We start from the raw sequence: 19,438 nt of genomic DNA on the forward strand, positions 1-19,438 counted from the left end.
AATCTTTGATGTTTCTTTATCTTGTATTAATGGAAACTGGAGAGAAAAATTGAAATGGTTGGAAAAAGATTTTTCGATTTCACGTGTTTACAATATTTAAAATTTTTTAAGGTTATGGATTTTATCGGATATGATACTTGTTGAAAATTAGAATAAATTTGAATTATTTTATTTCCTCTTTTGAAAATAGGAAAAACATTTGCTAGCTTTGAGAATTTAAATATTATAATAAATAATTTTTTTTTGAAAAATATAATTTTATAACTACTTAAGCATGACAAATTATTCAAATTTTTAATAAAAATAATAATTGAATATTTGTGTATTAGGTTTATACGATTTTTTATGGTTAATTTTTTATTTATTGAGTATATATATATATTTTTTAGTCTTATTATTTAATAACAAAAAACCTCTCAAATTTTATTTTTTTAAAATAAAAGTAAAAATAAAAAAATATTTTAAATTATATGTAAGAATATTATTGTAAATTTATTTCTTTTTCATTTCCATTCCTATTATTATCAAACATTGGAATAGAAACAAATAATCATTCCAATCTTACATTCCTAAGTTCATCCAAATGCTAGAAATGAAATCATCAAATTCATTCCATTCCACTAAGAAATAGGAAAGAAAACAAAATATTATTTCTATTCCCTATTCCGACGTACCAAACACCCCTTAGTATCTAGTGATATATCATATTGTTTTATTTATCCCATGGTATATATGTGTTATTACTTATTATAATCGAGTATTGCTTGCCTGTCATATATGTCAACCATGGCAGACCAGAGTCACCGCGCTGTCTGAATCGGGCTCAAGCGATTTCCGCGAAAACCGCTGGTTATGCCACGTGGATGTTCGTTCCCTCGCAGTGGTTCAAAAAATTTCGAAACTGCAGGTAACACGTATCTCCTCCACTTCGCCTCATTACAAAACCGCCCAGCCACGACTATCATGCCACATGGACATCAACCACAACACAAGGCGTCATCGACCATATACGTGTCCCTGCACGCATACGTGTCCATCTCTGCGATCGCCACCGCATGAGGATGTGGCACACCCATGCAAGCATGCCCTATCCCTATATACCTTCTCAACCCTATCTTGTCCTGTCAATATTCTCCGTTTTCTGCATTCAAAACGCACAGCACAACACAAGGCACTCTTTTTAGTGTGAAAACTGAAACCTCCATGGATTATCCCCAAACAGGACATCCTCATGGCCATCATTACGAGGAAGACCCCCACAGCGTTGGGCTACATTCTGGTGAGAGCCTCTGTTTCTGTAAGGGTAGTGTTGGAAACTGCAAGTAATGGTATTGTTTGCTTTTTCTCAGTTTGTTCTAATATGAGTTTCTCTGTCTCAGCGACGGAAGGTGAGGATCACCATGAGAAGAAGTCGGTTCTGAAGAAGGTGAAGGACAAGGCCAAGAAGATAAAGGACACCATTACAAAGCATGGCCATGGCCAGCATCACGATGAACATGGTCAGGAGTTTGATGAAGAGGATGATGAGGATGAAGAAATGGCGGAAGAACCAGTAGTTCAGGGTGGACAGAGTATGTTTCCTTACCAAACAGTCTATGATGTTGATTTTGTTTTTGCATTTTTCTTCTATATTTGTACGCACTACAAAATTTATAAAAAGAAAAAAAGTCAAATGGTAAGAAATTGGGTTGTTTTCCTGTTTCCTATCTCAAGAATGGAAGCATGGATGGGATACATGCAAGTAAAATAAATTTCTTATTTTTCTATTTTCTAATGATTTTGGGATAAGTTAAGGGGCATAGGCCTTTTAGTTTCTTACATAGTCGTTGGTACTAAGGCATGTTTGGTTTTCATAAAATTTCAAGAAAAATGCAAGAAAAAGAAAATATAAAGAAAAAAAAAAGAAATAAAAATAAAAATAAAAATTGGTAATTTTTTTTTTACTTCAAACTCATTTTATTTATTTTAATGGATTAATATAAAAATTAAATAATTTAAAAATACATAAGTTTTTAACTTAATTTTAATTAAATTTAATTTTTTTTATATTTTTCATGTTACAATCAAACATAAAAAAAAAAAATATATTTTCTTAGTATTTTCCCGAACCAAACATTACCCCGATGAATTTACGAATCCATGCAGAATATGAGTCAACTGTTATTAAAAGCAGAACCATCCCAATGGAAGAATTATATGCAGGGCAAAGTGGGCCAACTTTGGAAAGAACAACAGCCATGAAAGAGGACCCTCTTGTTCCAAAAGACGCGACAACTACTCCATTTCCAAGCCAGACTCCTGGGAAAGAGGACACTTCAAGGCAGTATGGGGACAATCTGGGAAGGCCAACGGCAATGGAGGATCACCCTTATGCCCCGGATAACACACTCCAAACCTTTTCTGTTGAGCCATATTCAACTACGAGGCTTGATGAGCATCCGAAAGAGGGTAACCCGGAGAAATCTAGAGTCAATTTAGGAGCATCAATGGGTTTAGAGGAGGATCCTCACGCGCCGAAGGATAGGCCAGAAGCAGTTGATCCTCCCAACTATCAGACCAAGGTCGCTGATCCAACTGGTGATGGTAAGAACATCGTGTCTAGGAATCTAGGAGTTTCTTTTTAGAAAACATCATTTTGTTCTGAGATTTTTTTTTTAATTACGATATTAACAGGTGGTGAAGAAGTGGGAATCACTCCCATTATTAGTTCTTTTGATAAAATGAGTGTACAGGATAAGCCAGAACAACCGTGTGCTACTAGGACAGGAAGCCATGACCAGTTCTCTCCAGAGCCCCTTCCCGCCGAGACCAAAACCACAGAAGATCCCCAGGATACCAACAATGCTGAGAAGCCATCCAACGAGAAAACATACACCGAAAAGATCTCAACTGCAGCAATATCTGCAAAGAACACTGTAGCTTCAAAGCTTGGATATGGAGGGACCGACAAAGGAGAGGAAACGCATGAAGGAGGCGACCAAACTGCTAAAAAAACTTCCTCCGTAACTGAATATGGTAAGAAAATTGCAAACACATTGACTGAAACGCTTTCGCCTGTGTATGGGAAGGTGGCAGAAGCAGGAAGTGCAGTGAAGTCCAAGGTGCAAGGCACTGGTTCGGAAAGAGAAGGGCCTAAAGAGCATGACAAGGGTTCTGAACCGGAGGGCTGCAGAGCACCAGATAAAGGAGTCCCAATGAAGGCCTATTTGGCTGAGAAGTTGAAGCCCAGCGATGAAGACAGGGCCCTTTCTGAGGTTATTTCGGATGCGTTGCAGAAGAGGAAGCAAGAGCCTGAGCATGAGACCAAGTCTAAGCCAATGGGGAAGGTGACAGAGTCGGAGGAGGTGGCGAGGAGGCTGAGCACCGAAAATAAGCCTTCAGGGGAAGGCTCTGATTCTGGAGACGTGAAATTTGATTCTTCAAGCAATGTGAACTCTGGGTCTGGTGTGGTGGATAAGCTTAGAGGGGCAGTTAATTCATGGCTTGGTAAAGGAGGAGACTCACAGACACGCCCACAGCCCATTGGTAATGGATTATGCCACTATTTACTTCTTCTTCTTTTTTTTTAAATTTTTTTTTGGGACTTTTTCAGCTTGCAGATGTGACTTTTTTTCCCTTCTTTCTTTGGGAGTTTTAGCAGGCAATGAAGGTTTTTCCACTTCTGGCAATGGGGGAGAAAGGCAAGGAAATGACGTTGCAAAGGATAAAAGAACTTAGATAAAAGAACTTAAGCTTCATTGGAAATGAAGCGACTGTGTTAGCGTCCATGTTGTGTGCTCTGTTTTTTCATGGTAAATAAGTGAATAGACACTATTCATGTGTATAAGTAGACTCTTCATGTGGATGAGATGTAATATGTAGTCTGTCATGAAAATCTGAGTTTTACGAGGAGAAGATGTAATGGGGACGAGTAATTTGTGGGTTTGTCACTACAGTATGTGTAATTATTAATTAAGTCAAAAGGGATGTTTAGTGTGCCCCTTCAATAATTTAATAATTTTTAAGTGAGTTTCAACAACGGCAGCTTAAAAGAATGTTATGAAAGGTTTTGAAGGCTTTCAAATCGTAATCCTATACATTATTTAAACCTATTTTTATGTTGTCCTAAAAAAATTTAAATTAAAGTGAATGGGAATAATTAATTTCAAGATAAATATAATTTAGAAATAATGAAATATTATAATTTTTTTTTTGTAATAAATAAGTCTTGCAAATTATATGCATTAAAAAAGGGAAAAAAATTAAATTAAATTAATTTATTATTCATTTATACCTATAAATGGGGTAGGTAGGATAGGGGATTTGTAGATAATGTTTTTAATTATTTTTTTTATTATTTTTATATTTTGTTAGAATTGATTAAAAATAAAGTATTATATATAAAAACTATTTTTAAAATATGTTTAAAAATATAAAAAATAGATTTTTATTTACAAACAAATTTTTGTTTATATTATAAAACATTTTTGAAAATCATTTTTGGATAACACTTCCTAAATAATATGATTTTTTGAAGTCGATTGTAAATAGTGACTTTAACATGTGTTTTTTTTTAAAGCTATTAAGAATTTTTAATTTTTTTTTGGTAAAGATGAGACCATTAATATTATTTTATAAAGTCAACCATAGTTTGTATTTATAAATTGTCAAAAATAAAATATTCTGAATTATTAAAAGGTATTGTAAAATTATAAAGTGAAATGAGAAGAAAACAAGAAAGAGAAATTAGAATGTAGGAAGAGAATGGAATGCACAAAAAAACTCACTTAAAATTCATTAGGGGTTTCTCCCTTTTATAGGGAGTTACACAAGATATTTATGGACGATCATCCACAAGTTACCATAGTGGTACATAATATCATATTTTATAACACTCCCCTTTGGATGATCATAAGAATATGTCTCATTAAAACCTTACTAAGAAAAACCTTATGGGAAAAACCTTAGTGAAGGAAAAAAAAATACAATATTCTTTTGGATTACTATAAATGCCTCGTTAAAAACCTTGTCAGTAAAACCCATTGGGACAAAACCTGGATGAAGGAAAAAAGAGTGTCCATATTATCATTCTTCCACTCATGTAAACATGATTATGATTTCTTCAACATTTCAAATGATAGATCTCTTAATCTTCGTATCCCAAAGTCATACCTTAACTTTTTCAATGTGGTCAAAGGTAACGTCTTTGTTATTAGATGTGTTAGATTATTGCATGATTGAATCTGTTGAACATCGATCTCACAATTCTTTTGGAGCTCATGAGTATAGAAGAATTTAAGGGAGATATACTTAGTTCTGTTACCTTTTATGAATCCTCCTTTAATTTGTGCAATACAAGCAGCATTATCTTCAAGTAACTTGGTTGCATTGCCTCTGATGGAAGGTAGTCCACATGTTTCTTGAATATGTTGGATCATTGACCTTAGTCGTATACATTCACGACTTGCTTCATGAGTTGCTAGTATTTCTGAATGATTTGATGATGTAGCCACAATTGTTTGTTTGATAGATCTCCATAAAATAGCAGTACCATTGTAATTAAACACATACCATGTTTGTGACTTACCTTTATATGGATCTGAAAGATATTCTGCATCTGCATATCCAAGCAATTGTTGTTTTGATTCTCTTGAGTAAAATAGACTCATATTAGTAGTTCCGCAAAGATAACGCAATATATGTTTGATACCATTCCAATGTCTTCGAGTTAGAGTGTAACTATATCTTGCTAATAAATTAACAGAAAAAACAATGTTTGGACGTATACAATTGGCAAGATATATAAGTGTACCAATAGAACTAAGATATGATACTTTAAGACCAAGTAATTCTTTATTCTTTTTCGCAAGGACCAAGTAATTTCTGATTTCTTAATGAAGATGCATGGGCATATAAGATTATTCATATACCCTTCTTTTAGCAAGTATTCACTAAGGCAATTGTACCACATGCGTCGAGATTGCTTGTAACTTGATTGAGTACATGCTACGAGGCTTTGTACAATTTGTTTCAGACAATTTAAATCCTTCAGGGATTTTCATATATATATATATCCATAAATCCATATAAATATATTGTAATAACATTCATGAGACGCATATCTAGTTCTTCTGGGACTGCCAAACTAATTAAGAAATTATATGTGATTGCGTCCATGACGGGAGAGAATGTTTCCTCATAGTCAATACCAGATTTCTACGAGAAACCTTGTGTTACTAATCACACTTTATATCTTATGATCTCATTATTCTCATTGCATTTTTGTACAAATACCCATTTGTACCCAACAGACTTTACATCTTCAGGTGTTTGGACTACAGGTAAAAAAACTTCTCATTTTGTTAATAAGTTTAACTTTGTCTGTATAACTTCTTTTCATTTTTGGCCAATCATTTTTATGTCAGCATTCTTCCACATTTCGTGGTTCAAGATCTTCATAATTTCTTATGGAGGCCACTTGGAAAGTGAAAATAATATTATTTTAATCCCATTTTTCTCCCATGTATACATAACTTACTGAGATATCATAATTTTTAGGTACCTGTGCCTCTTCAAGGGCTTCTCATTCAATATGTGCCTCTTCAAGGGCTTCTTGTTCAATATATGTGCCTCTTCAGGGGCTTCTTGTATTATTTGTGCCTCTTCTAAGGCCATAAATTTATCAATTTTAAACTGATCATATATTTTTTATGACATTTTTTAGAGTGCCAAGTTTTTCTTGGGTTCTCCTCTTCCGGGGAGTTACATCCTTTGAGCCGACAGGTCTATCACACTTTAGGTGTATCTTAGATTAATTTGTTAACTGCCCTACAAGGACATCAATCCGTGCTGGAGTATTTGCAGTTGAGATATATGACTTTGTCACTTTCTTTGTATCAATGAATGCATCTTGTAATTGATTTGCAAGATTTTGCAAATGAATAATCCTTTGAACTTCTAGTTCACATTGATTTGTATGAGGATCAAGATGAGTCAAAGTCAATGCATTCCAAATAATTTCATGTCGTTCTTCTAGAACTGGCTCTTCTTTCCTTAACAACGAGAAAATTGTCTCATTAAAATGATAATCTGCACAACATGTCATTCTACTTTTTAAGTGTATAGGTAGACTAGTCACTAATTAAAAACTTCTGGTTTTGTAATATACATTCATATGACCTTTTACTCCGGGGGACCAAGTTGGTCTTGCGAGATTCTTTTAGATCTATCATCATATAAAGTGTCATTCACATGGAATCAAATACTACTAGTGACATAGTATAAGCTCTTCTGGAGCTTTTAATTAGGTTTCTATCACCTTATGTAGTATTAACATTGTTTGTCATCAATGTTGTGCAATTAATGAGACAAGAGTTTCATCAAAGTAACAAGTCATAAGACATTGTCACAAAGACTTCATCTTTATAGAGTTGAATAAATATTATCATAGAGAAAAAGTTAAAATCAATGGAAAAATATTAGTCATCAATGATAACTTAACTTAATAAGTTGTGTAAAAGCAATGAGAGCATATATAACACAATAAAACAAATATGAAAAGATAATTTAAAGTTATATATTTCGTAAGTATCTCACACATTTGATTTTGTAAGTGTGGAACAATTTATACATGAAATAACTATGAAGTATTTCATTAATCAAACTAATTGTAGTGATGGATCAAGGTATAAGAGAGATCCATGTATCTTCAAGTATAAATAAAGAAAAGAATTTAAATGATAAATAATAAAATATGAAATAAACTATAAAAGATGAACAATAAACAATGTGTTCAAATATGATAACAAAATAAACCTATTTGCAAAGAACTAAATAAAAACATAACGTTTAATCATAACAAACATTTTCATCACCAATTAGATGGTCAATTTTCCCATTAGGATTCTCAAAGAAATCTGAAACATCTAAATGGGTTAGATCTACTTGGCCATCACTATCAATGAAGTTCATTTCAACTTCATTTCCTTTTATTGATGCTTGGTAAAGGTCGACCACATGTTTGGGTGTACAACAGGTACGCGACCAATGCCCCTCCATACCACATCTATAACACTTATTCTCATGGTTCTTAGGAGGTTTATCTTGTAAACACTTCCCATTTTCTTGTTTTACCTCAGTATTATTTCACTTTTGGTGGTGCAATGAGGCTTTCCTTTTATGAGAATTTGGTGAATTATTACTATAAAAATCATGGTATCAAGGATTTCTTCCACGACCACGTCCTCGTCATCGTCCACGAGTTTGGGACAATATTACATTCACTTCAGGGAATGATTCAGATCTAGTTGGACGAGACTGGTGATTTCTCATCAAAAGCTCATTTATGTTAAACCTTCATGGAGATGATGACGAAGGAAAATCAGTGTTTTTGCGCGATCCTACAAGGATGCTTGATTTCCTTCTTTGATCATAACTCCAAGATTCATTAACAATTTTGTTTTGAATAACTTCTGGTTATACAAGAGAATTAGAAATTGTATGCATAGCTTCTGACTATAAAACAATTGTTAATAAAAATTGTTTTCCATAATTCCTATTGTGAAAAATAAATGAGTACGGAATGAAAATTATAAGCCAATATTTTTCATAACTTTGAGTTATGATTATTTTGTCAAAACAAGAAAATATTTAAATTTGTATATAGCTTTAGGCTATGAACTATTTATGTATAACTTCTAGTTACACAATATAATTAAAAGAAATTAAAAGTTAATATCTTTCATAGCTTCAGGCCATGATTATTTTATCAAAACAAGAAAATATTTAAATTTGTACATAGCTTCAGACTATGAACTATTTATGTATAACTTCTAGTTACACAATGTAATTAAAAGAAATTAAAAGTTAATATATTTCATAGCTTCAGACCATGATTATTTTGTCAGAAAAAAAAATGTTTAAATTTGTACATAGCTTTAGGTTATGAACTGTTTATATATAATTTGTATATAGCTTCAGGCTATGAACGATTCATTAGGTAGATTTGTGCATAGCTTCGGGCTATGAACTTTCATTATGTAGATTTGTACATAGCTTCAAGCTATGAACATTTATTTATTTATTTACTTTATAGCTTCTGACTATAATATTGTTTGGTATAACTTTTAGTTATATCATATAATTAAAAATAAATAATTAGGGACCATATACATAACTTTTGGTCATGTATTTGTAATTTTATAATTTTCCCCATAACTTTTGGTTATAGGGATTGCGTATATTTTTTTATAACTTCTGATTATAAATTTATTCCATAATTTATAATTTATCTCATAACTTCTGGTTAAAGGGATTGTACATATTTATGCACTTCAATAAAAATAAGTGAAAATAAAGAGTCAAAGGGTAATAAAATATAAAATCATAATATAAGTTTATCACATACCTTTTTATGAGAAACAAAAGAGAAAAATCTTTCTATTTCTCTGAAGGGAAGAACGTTTTTATATTTCTCTAAAGAGAATAACGTTTTTTTTTTTTATTTTTTTAAAGAGAAGAACGTCTTTCTTATTTCTCTAAATAGAGAAAAATTTTTATATTTCTTTTATAGAAACTATTCGTGCTAATAACATGTTGTAAAATTACAGGAAGAGAATATAATGCAAGAGAAAAAACTCACTTAAAATTTATTAGGGGTCTCTCCCTTTTATAGGGAGTTACACAAAATATTTATGAATGATCATTACCATAGTGGTATAAAATCTCATATTTTATAACAAAAGGTTTATATTTGCAAATTTAAACTTATTTTTAATTCAAAATATTCTTAGAATTTAATAAATAATAGAAACATAACGCTCCCTCTTGGCGTACATCCTTCCATTGCCGGACATCTCCTTACTCTCTCACAAAGGCGAAATCTAGGGCAAAATCCAACTCCAGCAAGATCGGATTAACCCGAGGTTAGCTCTTCGTCTCATTCTCGTCATACGCCTTCTAGAATGCCCGCCATTAACCTTTTAATTTTTTTTTTCCTGAAACCCTAATTGATTTTTTGTTCACTACTTTTTGTGTTTTGATCACGAAACCTAGATTCAATTGGCATGAAAAAGAGAGTATTTTTGACGCATGGTATTTGGGGTTTTTAGCTTTCTGGGTTTCTCTCAATTTACTCAAAGAATGCTTTCTTCGAAGTTTTCTGTCTTTGGATATATCAGTGATTCATGGTTTACAGTAAAGTTACAGAAATAATGGGTATTGGGAAATGCTTGAATGATTCTTACAATGAATTCTATTGCTCTATTTGGCCCAAGATTGTTTCGGATATTTCCCTGTTTTTGCCGTTCTTCTCGGTCATTTTCCACTAAGAACTCTGACGGCGGCGAAATGGATGATGGATTCATGAGGGTAAAGAATGGCGGCGAAATGGATGATAAATTCATGAGGATAGAGAATGGGGGCGAAATGGATGATGGATTCATGAGGATAGAGAAACCATTGAGTGAAGCTTGGGGGGTTTCTAATTTTGATCCTGTTTCAGATGAAAACCCTGATTCAGATAATGGCATTGGAAGCTCTTCCCCTGCTGAATTCTTGGCGGGGAAAGGTTATTTTGACAATATGAGGCTTGATGCTAGTAGGGTTCTTGAAATTCTTCAACAAGATTGCCCGGGATTCAGTACAAAAGCAGCTCTCGATGAGTTGCAAATAAGGGTTTCAGGTGGTCTTGTGAGAGAAGTTCTGTTAGAGATATTGAAAACGGTGAATTACACAAATAAGGAACGGTGTGCCAAATTGGGGTACAAGTTCTTCATGTGGTCTGGTCAGCAGGAAAATTATAGGCATACTGTGAATGCATACCATCTGATAATGAAGATTTTTGCAGAATCTGATGAGTTTAAAGCCATGTGGAGATTGGTTGATGAGATGATTGAGCAAGGGTTTCCAGTTACAGCGAGAACATTCCAGATTTTGATATGTACTTGTGGTGAGGCGGGATTGGCAAGGAGAGCTGTGGAGAGGTTTGTAAAGTCGAAAAATTTTAATTATAGGCCATTTAAGCATTCATATAATGCAATTCTACATTGCCTTCTTTGTTTAAAGCAGTACAAATTGGTAGAATGGGTTTATCAACAGATGTTACTTGAGGATTATTCTCCTGATATTTTAACTTATAACATAGTTATGTGTACAAAATATAGGTTGGGGAAATTGGATCAATTCCATAGATTGCTTGAAGAATTGGGTACAAATGGGTTTTCCCCAGATTTTCATACATTTAATATCCTTCTCCATCTTCTTGGAAAAGGGAACAAGCCGCTTGCAGCACTGGATCTTTTGAATCATATGAAAGAAGTTGGTTTTGATCCAAGCGTTCTTCACTTCACCACATTGATAGATGGACTGAGTCGGGCTGGGAACTTGGATGCCTGCAAGTATTTTTTTGATGAGATGATTAAGCTTGGATGTATGCCTGATGTTGTTTGCTATACTGTTATGATCACAGGATATATTGTGGCTGGGGAACTTGAGATGGCTCAGGGATTGTTTGAAGAGATGACTGTGAAAGGACAATTACCAAATGTATTTACATACAATTCTATGATCCGTGGGCTATGTATGGCAGAGAAGTTTGAGGAGGCACGCTCCATGCTAAAAGAAATGGAATCTAGAGGTTGTAATCCGAATTTTCTTGTGTACAATACCCTAGTTGGTAATCTGCGAAATGCTGGAAAGCTTAAAGAGGCTCATGAAGTAATAAGACATATGGTGGATAAGGGTCAATATGTCCATCTGCTTTCAAAGTTCAAGGGATATAGGAGATGCTGAGGTGGTTGTGAAAATGAAGATTGTTCAGTTGTAACTTTATGATGATAGCTCTGATGGATCAGCTCCCTTGAGACAGTGTGCCTGCTGCTTGTTTCAAACATTGTGTAAGTTTAAACGGTATCATTAATTCAATCATCATTTTTCCTAAAATATGCATGGTAATCATTTTCTTGAAGCATGTTGACAAACGAAAGAAGGCCAATACTGCCAATGCTCTCTTAATCTTTTATTTTCATATCCATTTATTAATTGGTTTTATTTTTATGGATTCTATTTCCTGTTTTAAAGGCATCGTTATCAGTAGAGGGTTCTTTTCTTCTTCTTCCTCTTTTTTTTTTTTTTCCTTTTTATTTTTTATTTTTTGGGCATGACTCAAGAACCTATTATGCTGCTTTGCTTTCGAATCTGACATTTCATAGATGCTTATTTTTTATTCCAATTTCTTTTCATTATGGCTTGAAGCCTCCTATGCTTAATACCTGAATATTTTTCAAGAGGTGAAGGAGGTTTGTGCTTAGTATAATACTATGGCTTGAAATCTGGTTGTCATCATGTGATTCATGGAATTATATCCACCAAGGTTTCTAAAAAAGCTTTTTTTTTTTTTTTTGGAAGGATTGCATATGCTTTTGGATTAAAAGAACAATGTCAATCATATATAAATTGGTAAATAAAACAGAAGAAAGGAGAGTAAGAGATTACAAGGGAAAGAAACTTTGATGTTTACAAGTTTAGTTCACCTATTAATAATTTGCAAATCCTTACATCCTTTGCAAGTATGAAATTAATAAACTAAGAAGTTAGTAAACTTGCCTCTGTTTTGGAGATTGTTGCACAACATCATCGAATGAAAATTGCATGCAGTCTGTCTTCAATGTGTAATAACTTTATTGAGATTCTTATAAAACTTCCTGAGTTGACTCTATAGGTTTATGTTCCGTAGACACTTTAGAATATGTGAAGCACCCAACTTCGACATGGCATGACAAGGGTTTTGGGTATGAAATGCTTGACATGCCTATCGGCAGAAGTGCACCTGACAAGAGTATTCAACAAGGAAAAAGAGAAGAAAATTTATAGTTTGTTATACATAACCTTAGAACCTTAGATTTATGGTTGATGTCCTATCTTAGTCATACATTTCAATTTGACACGAGGTTTCATTGTCAAATACTAACTGTGTTTGTGCCTTTGTTAAGTAGCTGCAGGAAAACTCTCATATGCTTGTGTGGATATGTTTTACGAGTGTGTTTATATGTTTGAATGTGTAATTTTTTGTATATGTATATTTATATATGTGTGCTTGCTTTTCCTGTTAAAGTGAAAGCAAGGTTAAGAACAGGAAAGCAAAAGTAGGAAAAAAAAACTAATTTTTGTGTTTCTTACCTCTTTCTTTGCAGATGGCAGCCCCTTTGGGTCATGTTAAAGTAAACTGAAAGCTATGGATAAGATTTTCTACCCATGTGTCAGTTGCTTTGACTATGTTATGGTATGTGTTCTGATATAAGCAGTCTTCCTTTTGGATTTCAATATGTACCCCTGAAATTCTAGATAGAGCCGCCTTCCTGGGCCCGTTACCATCCATAAAGCTGACCCGTTTAATTTGCCCTCTGCTCATGAAGGTCAACCATTTCATCATCTGCATATAATCGAGGCAGTACATAGTTATTTTACCCATTTTACTCGATCTCTATTTCATGGTCATTATATTTCTCCCTGAAAATCAAGGACCTGATTTTGTTCAGAATTATCCCAAATGAAAATGGAGAATGTCATAGTTCTTTCAGTCATCTTGAGTGTGAACCAAATCCAAGTACCTTTGTCCTACCATCGTCTATTTGAAGATGCTTATCTGACTCAGCTTTCAACTCCCTCCCCTGAATTCTCCCCATTTGTTGTTCTTGTGCTTGCAGCATGAGAGGAGGAAGTCAGCAACTACATGTCATGCAAGAAACCTAGCAAAGCCGGACTCTCAAATTTCTACCTTCCTGTACACTAGTATTGATCTTTGACCAGTTGGCAGCCTCTTTGGGTGGGAAGAATGTATAACCACCTTGGTACCATTTTTCAAATAACCAACTCTGGTGCCGTCTTTACTCATCTTATTGATCATGACTAGTGCTGGAATGTAGAGAAAAGTAGAACAGACCATCCCTGGAGAAGTTGTGTTGTAAAGAGGGATCTTTTGGCTTGCAGCACTTGTCCTATTTCATGCCCCTATAGACAACCCATGTTATATGCTTTGCTCTAAAGTTGGCATATTCATATTATACTTTTCCTTTTGTAACAAGTGATTGATTGCTGGATAGATTCTCCCAGGATGGAATGAAATGTTGAGTCATGTTTCCACCTTTCGGTGCCAGGCTAGGTTTTAACACTAGTGTTTTAATATTTTTATTATAAATCCAATAAACAACACAGCAGAGTAGACACTTGAAATACCAATACCCCACCTGTCTATTCCCCATAGAAAGAAACCCTAAAAAAACCAAGGCCTTTTGATAATTGTTTTTTGGAAGCAATTTTTTGTTTATAACAAAAAACTGGATAGCACTTTTGATAGTCTAAAAAAACAAAAAATAAGATTTTTGTAGAGAAAATATTGAAATTGTTTTCACTTATCTTTTAAGGGTTGTTTTAGAAAATAATGATACAAAAATGATTAAAAATAAAGTCATTTTCAAAACATAATTAAAAAATATAGAAAACAAGTTGAGGCATTTGAAGAAGTTTGTTAACAAACTACTGTTGTATAAAATTGTTTTTGAAAACACTTTCTAAACAGGGTCTTGGCCTTTTGGATTAGTGGAAATCACACTCGAATGAATAAATAATTCTCTAACTTCAATCAAAGTCAAATTAACGTAACAGATGACGGGCCAGAGCACCTTCCATTAAACAAACTAATAAATCCTTCATTATTTTACAAAAAAAGGTCATGTGGCTGCGGCGGCAGCTAAGAATTGACCCGAGCCATGACCTGTCTCGAACACTATAAACACTAATTCTTTCACGTAATCGATCCTGATTGAGAAACATATCTAAATCAGTTGGCACACGAAGCGCGCACTATGTAGAGTGAATAAAGTAACATGTATATCAAGATCAATGAGGGGGTATGAAGTCATGTTGTCGTGCATTATCATGCGCGAGTCATTTTCCACACGCAAGGCCATAAAGTGCCGTTGGTTTTTGGCTGGCATTTGTGGTTGACAGATAATGACCCATTTAAGTAATGGAATTATAGAAGAGGAAACTCGTGACGCCCACGCAGCCATGTGGGGTTCGAGTTCAACAAAAGACAAAGGTGGGTGATATTCAACAAAATACTATGAACGTTTTACACTGCAAAAATAGGCCTAGATCACATCTGTTTATTCTACTAAGATTATAGTAGTAATAGTGGGTACAATGAGAAAATTTGAAGGAAAATTTCTATGCAAAAATGGCTCTTTCCCATCTGGCTTCTTTGCAGCTTGTACCTTGTGCCAGGAATATACTGTATATATATATATATACTTACTTGGGGGGAAAAAGGAAGAAGAAATTCTTGTTTTTTTTGAAAATTGGTTTTATTTTTTCTCATCCTTTTTGTCTTCTTTCTTGTCTTCTTTCTTTTCCTCTTTCTTTTCTTCCTTTTTCTCTTCCTTCTTCTCTTCTTTCTTCTCCTCTTTCTTCTCCTCTTTGGCTGGCCCAACTGATATTATGTCGACTTTGCCTACTTTCTTCAGTTTCTTCACCACTGCAACTGCATCCATCACTCCAATTACAGTTAGCTTCTGCTCCTTCGTATCAGCAGCAATTGAATCAACTCCTGTTCAGTCAAATCACTACAAATTCAGAGCAAAAATCAAGAGAGAGACACAAAAAGATAATTTTTTTTTTCTTTTAAATATGTGAGAGTTCACAATCTTCATCTTCCCAAAAGATTTTTCATTTTTCACAGTTCTGACAAAAATTGAAATAAAAAGGAACCAGAGAAAACAATTGCATGCATAAGATTTTGATTTTTCCTCGAGAATTTAAGGGAGAAAAGTGAAATATTCGTATTAAAAATACCATAAATATCAGCTGCAGCTTCCATGGCTTTCTGCTTCGTCTTGTCATCACTCATGGTCATGACCTTCAACACCACCTTCTGCTGCAGATTCCAAACAGAGAATATCAGAAACTAGAAAAAATTAATGTCGAATCGGTGATGAGTAATGGATGAAAAATGGTACCTGAGCCATGGGAGGAGGGGTCAAGAAACCGTGAGCTTTGAACAAAGGAAAGAATGAATGCAGGCATTGAAAGTGGTGGCCCTTTTAAATGGCGAGATGCAGAGGATTCAATGGCATGCATCATCACAGATGGCTTGTGTGAAAGTCCCCAGTCCCAATGTTGACAAAATTCAGCCACTTGATTGGTAGGGGCTATGTTGATTCTAATTCCCAACATGATGCATACACTTCAAAGTTTTTCTCATGTGGACCCCACCCTATCATTTTTTTTTATTAAAAATTTTTATACACTAAGGAAAATAATACCCGATCACAATATATCACATATTCATTCCGATCATAACATGTCACGTATATAATTTAATTTGATTTAATTTTATTATTTCAATGCTTGGATCAAGTATTTTCAGATAAATTCTTTTCTAAAATTAGCAACATTTGCCTGAATGCACCATTACTTGATAGTTGATGATCCCAAAGTCATTGACGGTGGATTCCCTGTAGATGATATAGGTGGGACCCCGCGATGATGGACACCTACGAGGTACCAATGCCGGCAAGGTCCTTGCGTGGGTCCTAAGTATTATTTGAACGGCTCAAATCAAAAGCATCCAACGGATAATTACAGGTGTGGTCTAGTCGGCTGAGTCATCCATTGGAAAAGGGCGGCCTCTTGTGCCCTTTTCAAGATTCTCTCCTTCAAAAAGGCTTAACCGGTCATGGGTTGTGTGCCCACACCAGCTTCATTAAGAAAGTGATTGCAACCCTTGGTTGAGGTAAAATGTTTGTTGGTATCTGACGCAAAAAGGAATTCTGATTCATTGCAATAATGGTGGGAAGGTGGTGGATGTGATACATGTAGGGGTGGGGGCCGAGAAAATATTGATGGTATTGGGAATTTGGGGTAATAGTAATGGCGATGACAATGATAATTAGATTCTGTTAACCGAAAAGTTGAGATGTAGGGGTGTTTATTAACTAGTTGAACCCATCAAGCAAATCAAGTGCTCTATTGAAAGAGTAATGTCATTTTCCTTTCCAACGGCTTTTTTGACCCACATTAAATATCAGATCGATATTTATAAAAATATATTATATATATAATTTGTTCTCATTACTTTGTAATCCACTTGCATCCTATTCATTTTATATTTTGGTCTTAATCTTTTATATTTTAGTCCTGTTCTTTTGTTACTTGATTGTATACATTTGTATCATCATCCAATGTCTACAAACTCTTGAAAGGAGGTTGGTTGTAGATTTTAAGTAGGCTGATTATAGATCAGCTTTTTATCCGAGAGGGGATAATGAATGTCAAGTTGCATTTAACGGAATGAAGTACTTGTTCAATCCACCTATATTGGTCCCACCAGTGCTAGGTCGACCATTTCTACTCTATCCCTCTACAACAGACAACATTATTGGAGTGGTTTTGTTTTGGTCCAGTATGACGATATAGGGAAGAACGAGAAGTTGATCATAAATCAGCAAGTCACTGATCGAATATGAAAAAAAAGTACAACTCGCATGGATAAGACTTGTTTAGCATTGGTATGGGCATCGTAGAAATTTAGACACTCTTTCCTAGATCATTCCATCATATTGTTGGCATGAATGGATCTTAAGCTTTATGGGCATTTCATTGGTTTGTATCACAATTTTTTTTTTTTTTTTGTACTTTCATCTCATTCTTTTGTCTTTGTTTTTATTTGTTTTACCTTGATTTCATATATTTATATTCTTATTCAATAATGCACATTTTATTTTATACTTCCAAAAATTAAGATTGTAATTTCGACAACATTTTCCCATTATATATATATATATATATATATATATATATCAATTTTATAAGATAATTGAACATTATAGCACCGCCTGTGAAAAAGAAAATCTAAAAATGACTAATTAAGATATTGTTGTTTTTTAAAATAACCCTAACAGAAAAATAAAAGCAATATATTCTTTTAGAATACTTTATTTTACGTTTTCTCACTGTCCAATACATTGAACAAAATTCTCAAAAATAGTTATCAAATAAGGTTATAATATTTCAAAACTTTCTCTATTTTCTTCATCTAGATTCTTAATTTGAGATATTTTCATTTTTTACTTAACTTTTATAATAGGAAGAAGATGCCGAGCATTACTTTTAAGAAGTATTTCTAAAAATTGTTGTAATAAAAAGACCCATGAATCTTTATCAAGCTTTGTTAGGTATTAATTTTTTTTCAAATATTAGAAGTTATCCCGGTGTATTATGGATAAATCTAAATTTTCCGAAAGTATAAATTACTTTTTTGACCCTTATTATGAAAAATAGTCCAAGACTTTACTAGGGAAACATTTATGATTTATGAGTAATGATGAAAATATTTTAAATTTATGAAATATCGATTTTACAAAAATATTGAAAATATCAAACATAAACTTTGAAAAAAATAAATTGATCAAAATTCATACATGAAAATGTTAGAAAAAAACTTAAAAAAATAATAAAATATATAATAATACAATATTAAATAAGTTGTTTCCAAGGTGTGGTGTTGTGGACCCTACATTTCGACAAATGCGTTTTCCATTCGATGGCAAGCTCGATTTCTATTTGAAAAAAATTTTATTCATTAAAAAAAATGACTTGGAGTCGCCATTTATTTTTGTTTTATTTTTAAAATGGTAAACAAAATTTGAAAGAAAACCCTAAGTGTGATTTCTTATTTTGTAAAAGGTGGTTTGTGAAAAATAGGATCGAGCTCGGGCTAGGTTACTTATTGAGAAGGTACAGTAAAGACCGTAGCACCCCTCTAAGTCCCTAAAGTCGGGTCTCTACTAATAAAATGAAGCTGACGTGACAATCAATAGGAAAATCAATAGATACTCAAATCGATCATGCACATATGAGAATCAAAACATGCATAGAGAATGACCAGAATGGGAGTGGATGCGTACCCGGGCCACGAACGAGCAATGCGCTATCATAAAAATGGGGTCAGTATACAATAAAGAGCACAAAACATATCACATGCATCATCAAACAGAAATTAAAACTATTTGAGGGAAAACTGGATTTTTGAAATTTATTTGAAAATTGGAGTCTTAGAGGTTATTAGAAAATTGGAGTTTTAGAGATTATTTGAAAATTGGATTTTTATAAATTAAATGTAAGAATGAGAATTTTAGAAATTAAATTTGAAAGAAATTGGAATTTTGCAAATTATTTGAGAGTTTGGGATTTTAAAAAATTAAAACAGGAAAATCAGGACTTTGGAAATTAAATTTTGAAAGAAATTAAATTTTGGTGAGTTTTCTATCCGGATAGTTTTGATCATGAGCTCCGATCAAGATTAATCTGTGGTTTGATTGAGCTGATTTTTGGTGAGCACGTTCAGAACTTATTGATCTTCATTCTGGACGGTGGAGATTGGATTTAGAGTTTGAAACAATTA

General features: G+C 33.5%; 3 protein-coding genes across 9 annotated transcripts; 2 read left to right on the forward strand and 1 right to left on the reverse strand.

The window, feature by feature from the left end:
* Positions 1-1,153: 1,153 nt before the first annotated feature.
* On the forward strand, positions 1,154-3,979 carry LOC117933493 (low-temperature-induced 65 kDa protein-like). Of its 4 annotated transcripts, none has more exons than XM_034854871.1 (5): positions 1,154-1,279; positions 1,380-1,571; positions 2,146-2,583; positions 2,674-3,525; positions 3,638-3,979. In XM_034854871.1, exons 1-5 carry the CDS (start codon positions 1,204-1,206, stop codon positions 3,715-3,717), a joined length of 1,638 nt encoding a protein of 545 aa, XP_034710762.1. In that variant the 5' UTR covers positions 1,154-1,203; the 3' UTR covers positions 3,718-3,979. The 4 variants fall into 4 exon arrangements, with proteins under 4 accessions (XP_034710762.1, XP_034710763.1, XP_034710764.1 ...); XM_034854872.1 differs by having other exon boundaries at positions 3,641-3,979; XM_034854873.1 differs by having other exon boundaries at positions 2,191-2,583.
* A 5,833-nt stretch (positions 3,980-9,812) lies between these two features.
* On the forward strand, positions 9,813-14,118 carry LOC117934184 (pentatricopeptide repeat-containing protein At1g55630-like). Of its 4 annotated transcripts, none has more exons than XM_034855817.1 (3): positions 9,813-9,902; positions 10,033-11,873; positions 13,170-14,118. In XM_034855817.1, exon 2 carries the CDS (start codon positions 10,213-10,215, stop codon positions 11,767-11,769), a length of 1,557 nt encoding a protein of 518 aa, XP_034711708.1. In that variant the 5' UTR covers positions 9,813-9,902; positions 10,033-10,212; the 3' UTR covers positions 11,770-11,873; positions 13,170-14,118. The 4 variants fall into 4 exon arrangements, with proteins under 4 accessions (XP_034711708.1, XP_034711710.1, XP_034711712.1 ...); XM_034855819.1 differs by having other exon boundaries at positions 9,823-11,873; positions 13,170-13,258; positions 13,683-14,118; XM_034855821.1 differs by having other exon boundaries at positions 9,823-10,961; positions 11,142-11,873.
* A 1,244-nt stretch (positions 14,119-15,362) lies between these two features.
* On the reverse strand, positions 15,363-16,101 carry LOC117933127 (heavy metal-associated isoprenylated plant protein 39; the record flags this gene model as incomplete). Its single annotated transcript, XM_034854520.1, has 3 exons — positions 15,993-16,101; positions 15,829-15,910; positions 15,363-15,583 (listed from the first exon to the last, which is right to left on the reverse strand). Coding segments are annotated over exons 1-3 (312 nt in total), but the record flags the coding sequence as incomplete, so codon positions are not given.
* Positions 16,102-19,438: the final 3,337 nt, after the last annotated feature.

Source organism: Vitis riparia, chromosome 16 (genome assembly GCF_004353265.1).
Source record: "Vitis riparia cultivar Riparia Gloire de Montpellier isolate 1030 chromosome 16, EGFV_Vit.rip_1.0, whole genome shotgun sequence".
NCBI classification, from domain to species: Eukaryota; Viridiplantae; Streptophyta; class Magnoliopsida; order Vitales; family Vitaceae; genus Vitis; species Vitis riparia.

Coding starts and splice junctions, on each gene's coding strand:
- LOC117933493 (XM_034854871.1), top strand. CDS start 1,204: ATGGATTATCCCCAAACAGGACATCCTCATGGCCATCATTACGAGGAA. Junction 2,584..2,673: donor CGCTGATCCAACTGGTGATG/GTAAGAACATCG, acceptor CGATATTAACAG/GTGGTGAAGAAGTGGGAATC. Junction 3,526..3,637: donor GACACGCCCACAGCCCATTG/GTAATGGATTAT, acceptor TGGGAGTTTTAG/CAGGCAATGAAGGTTTTTCC.
- LOC117934184 (XM_034855817.1), top strand. CDS start 10,213: ATGATTCTTACAATGAATTCTATTGCTCTATTTGGCCCAAGATTGTTT.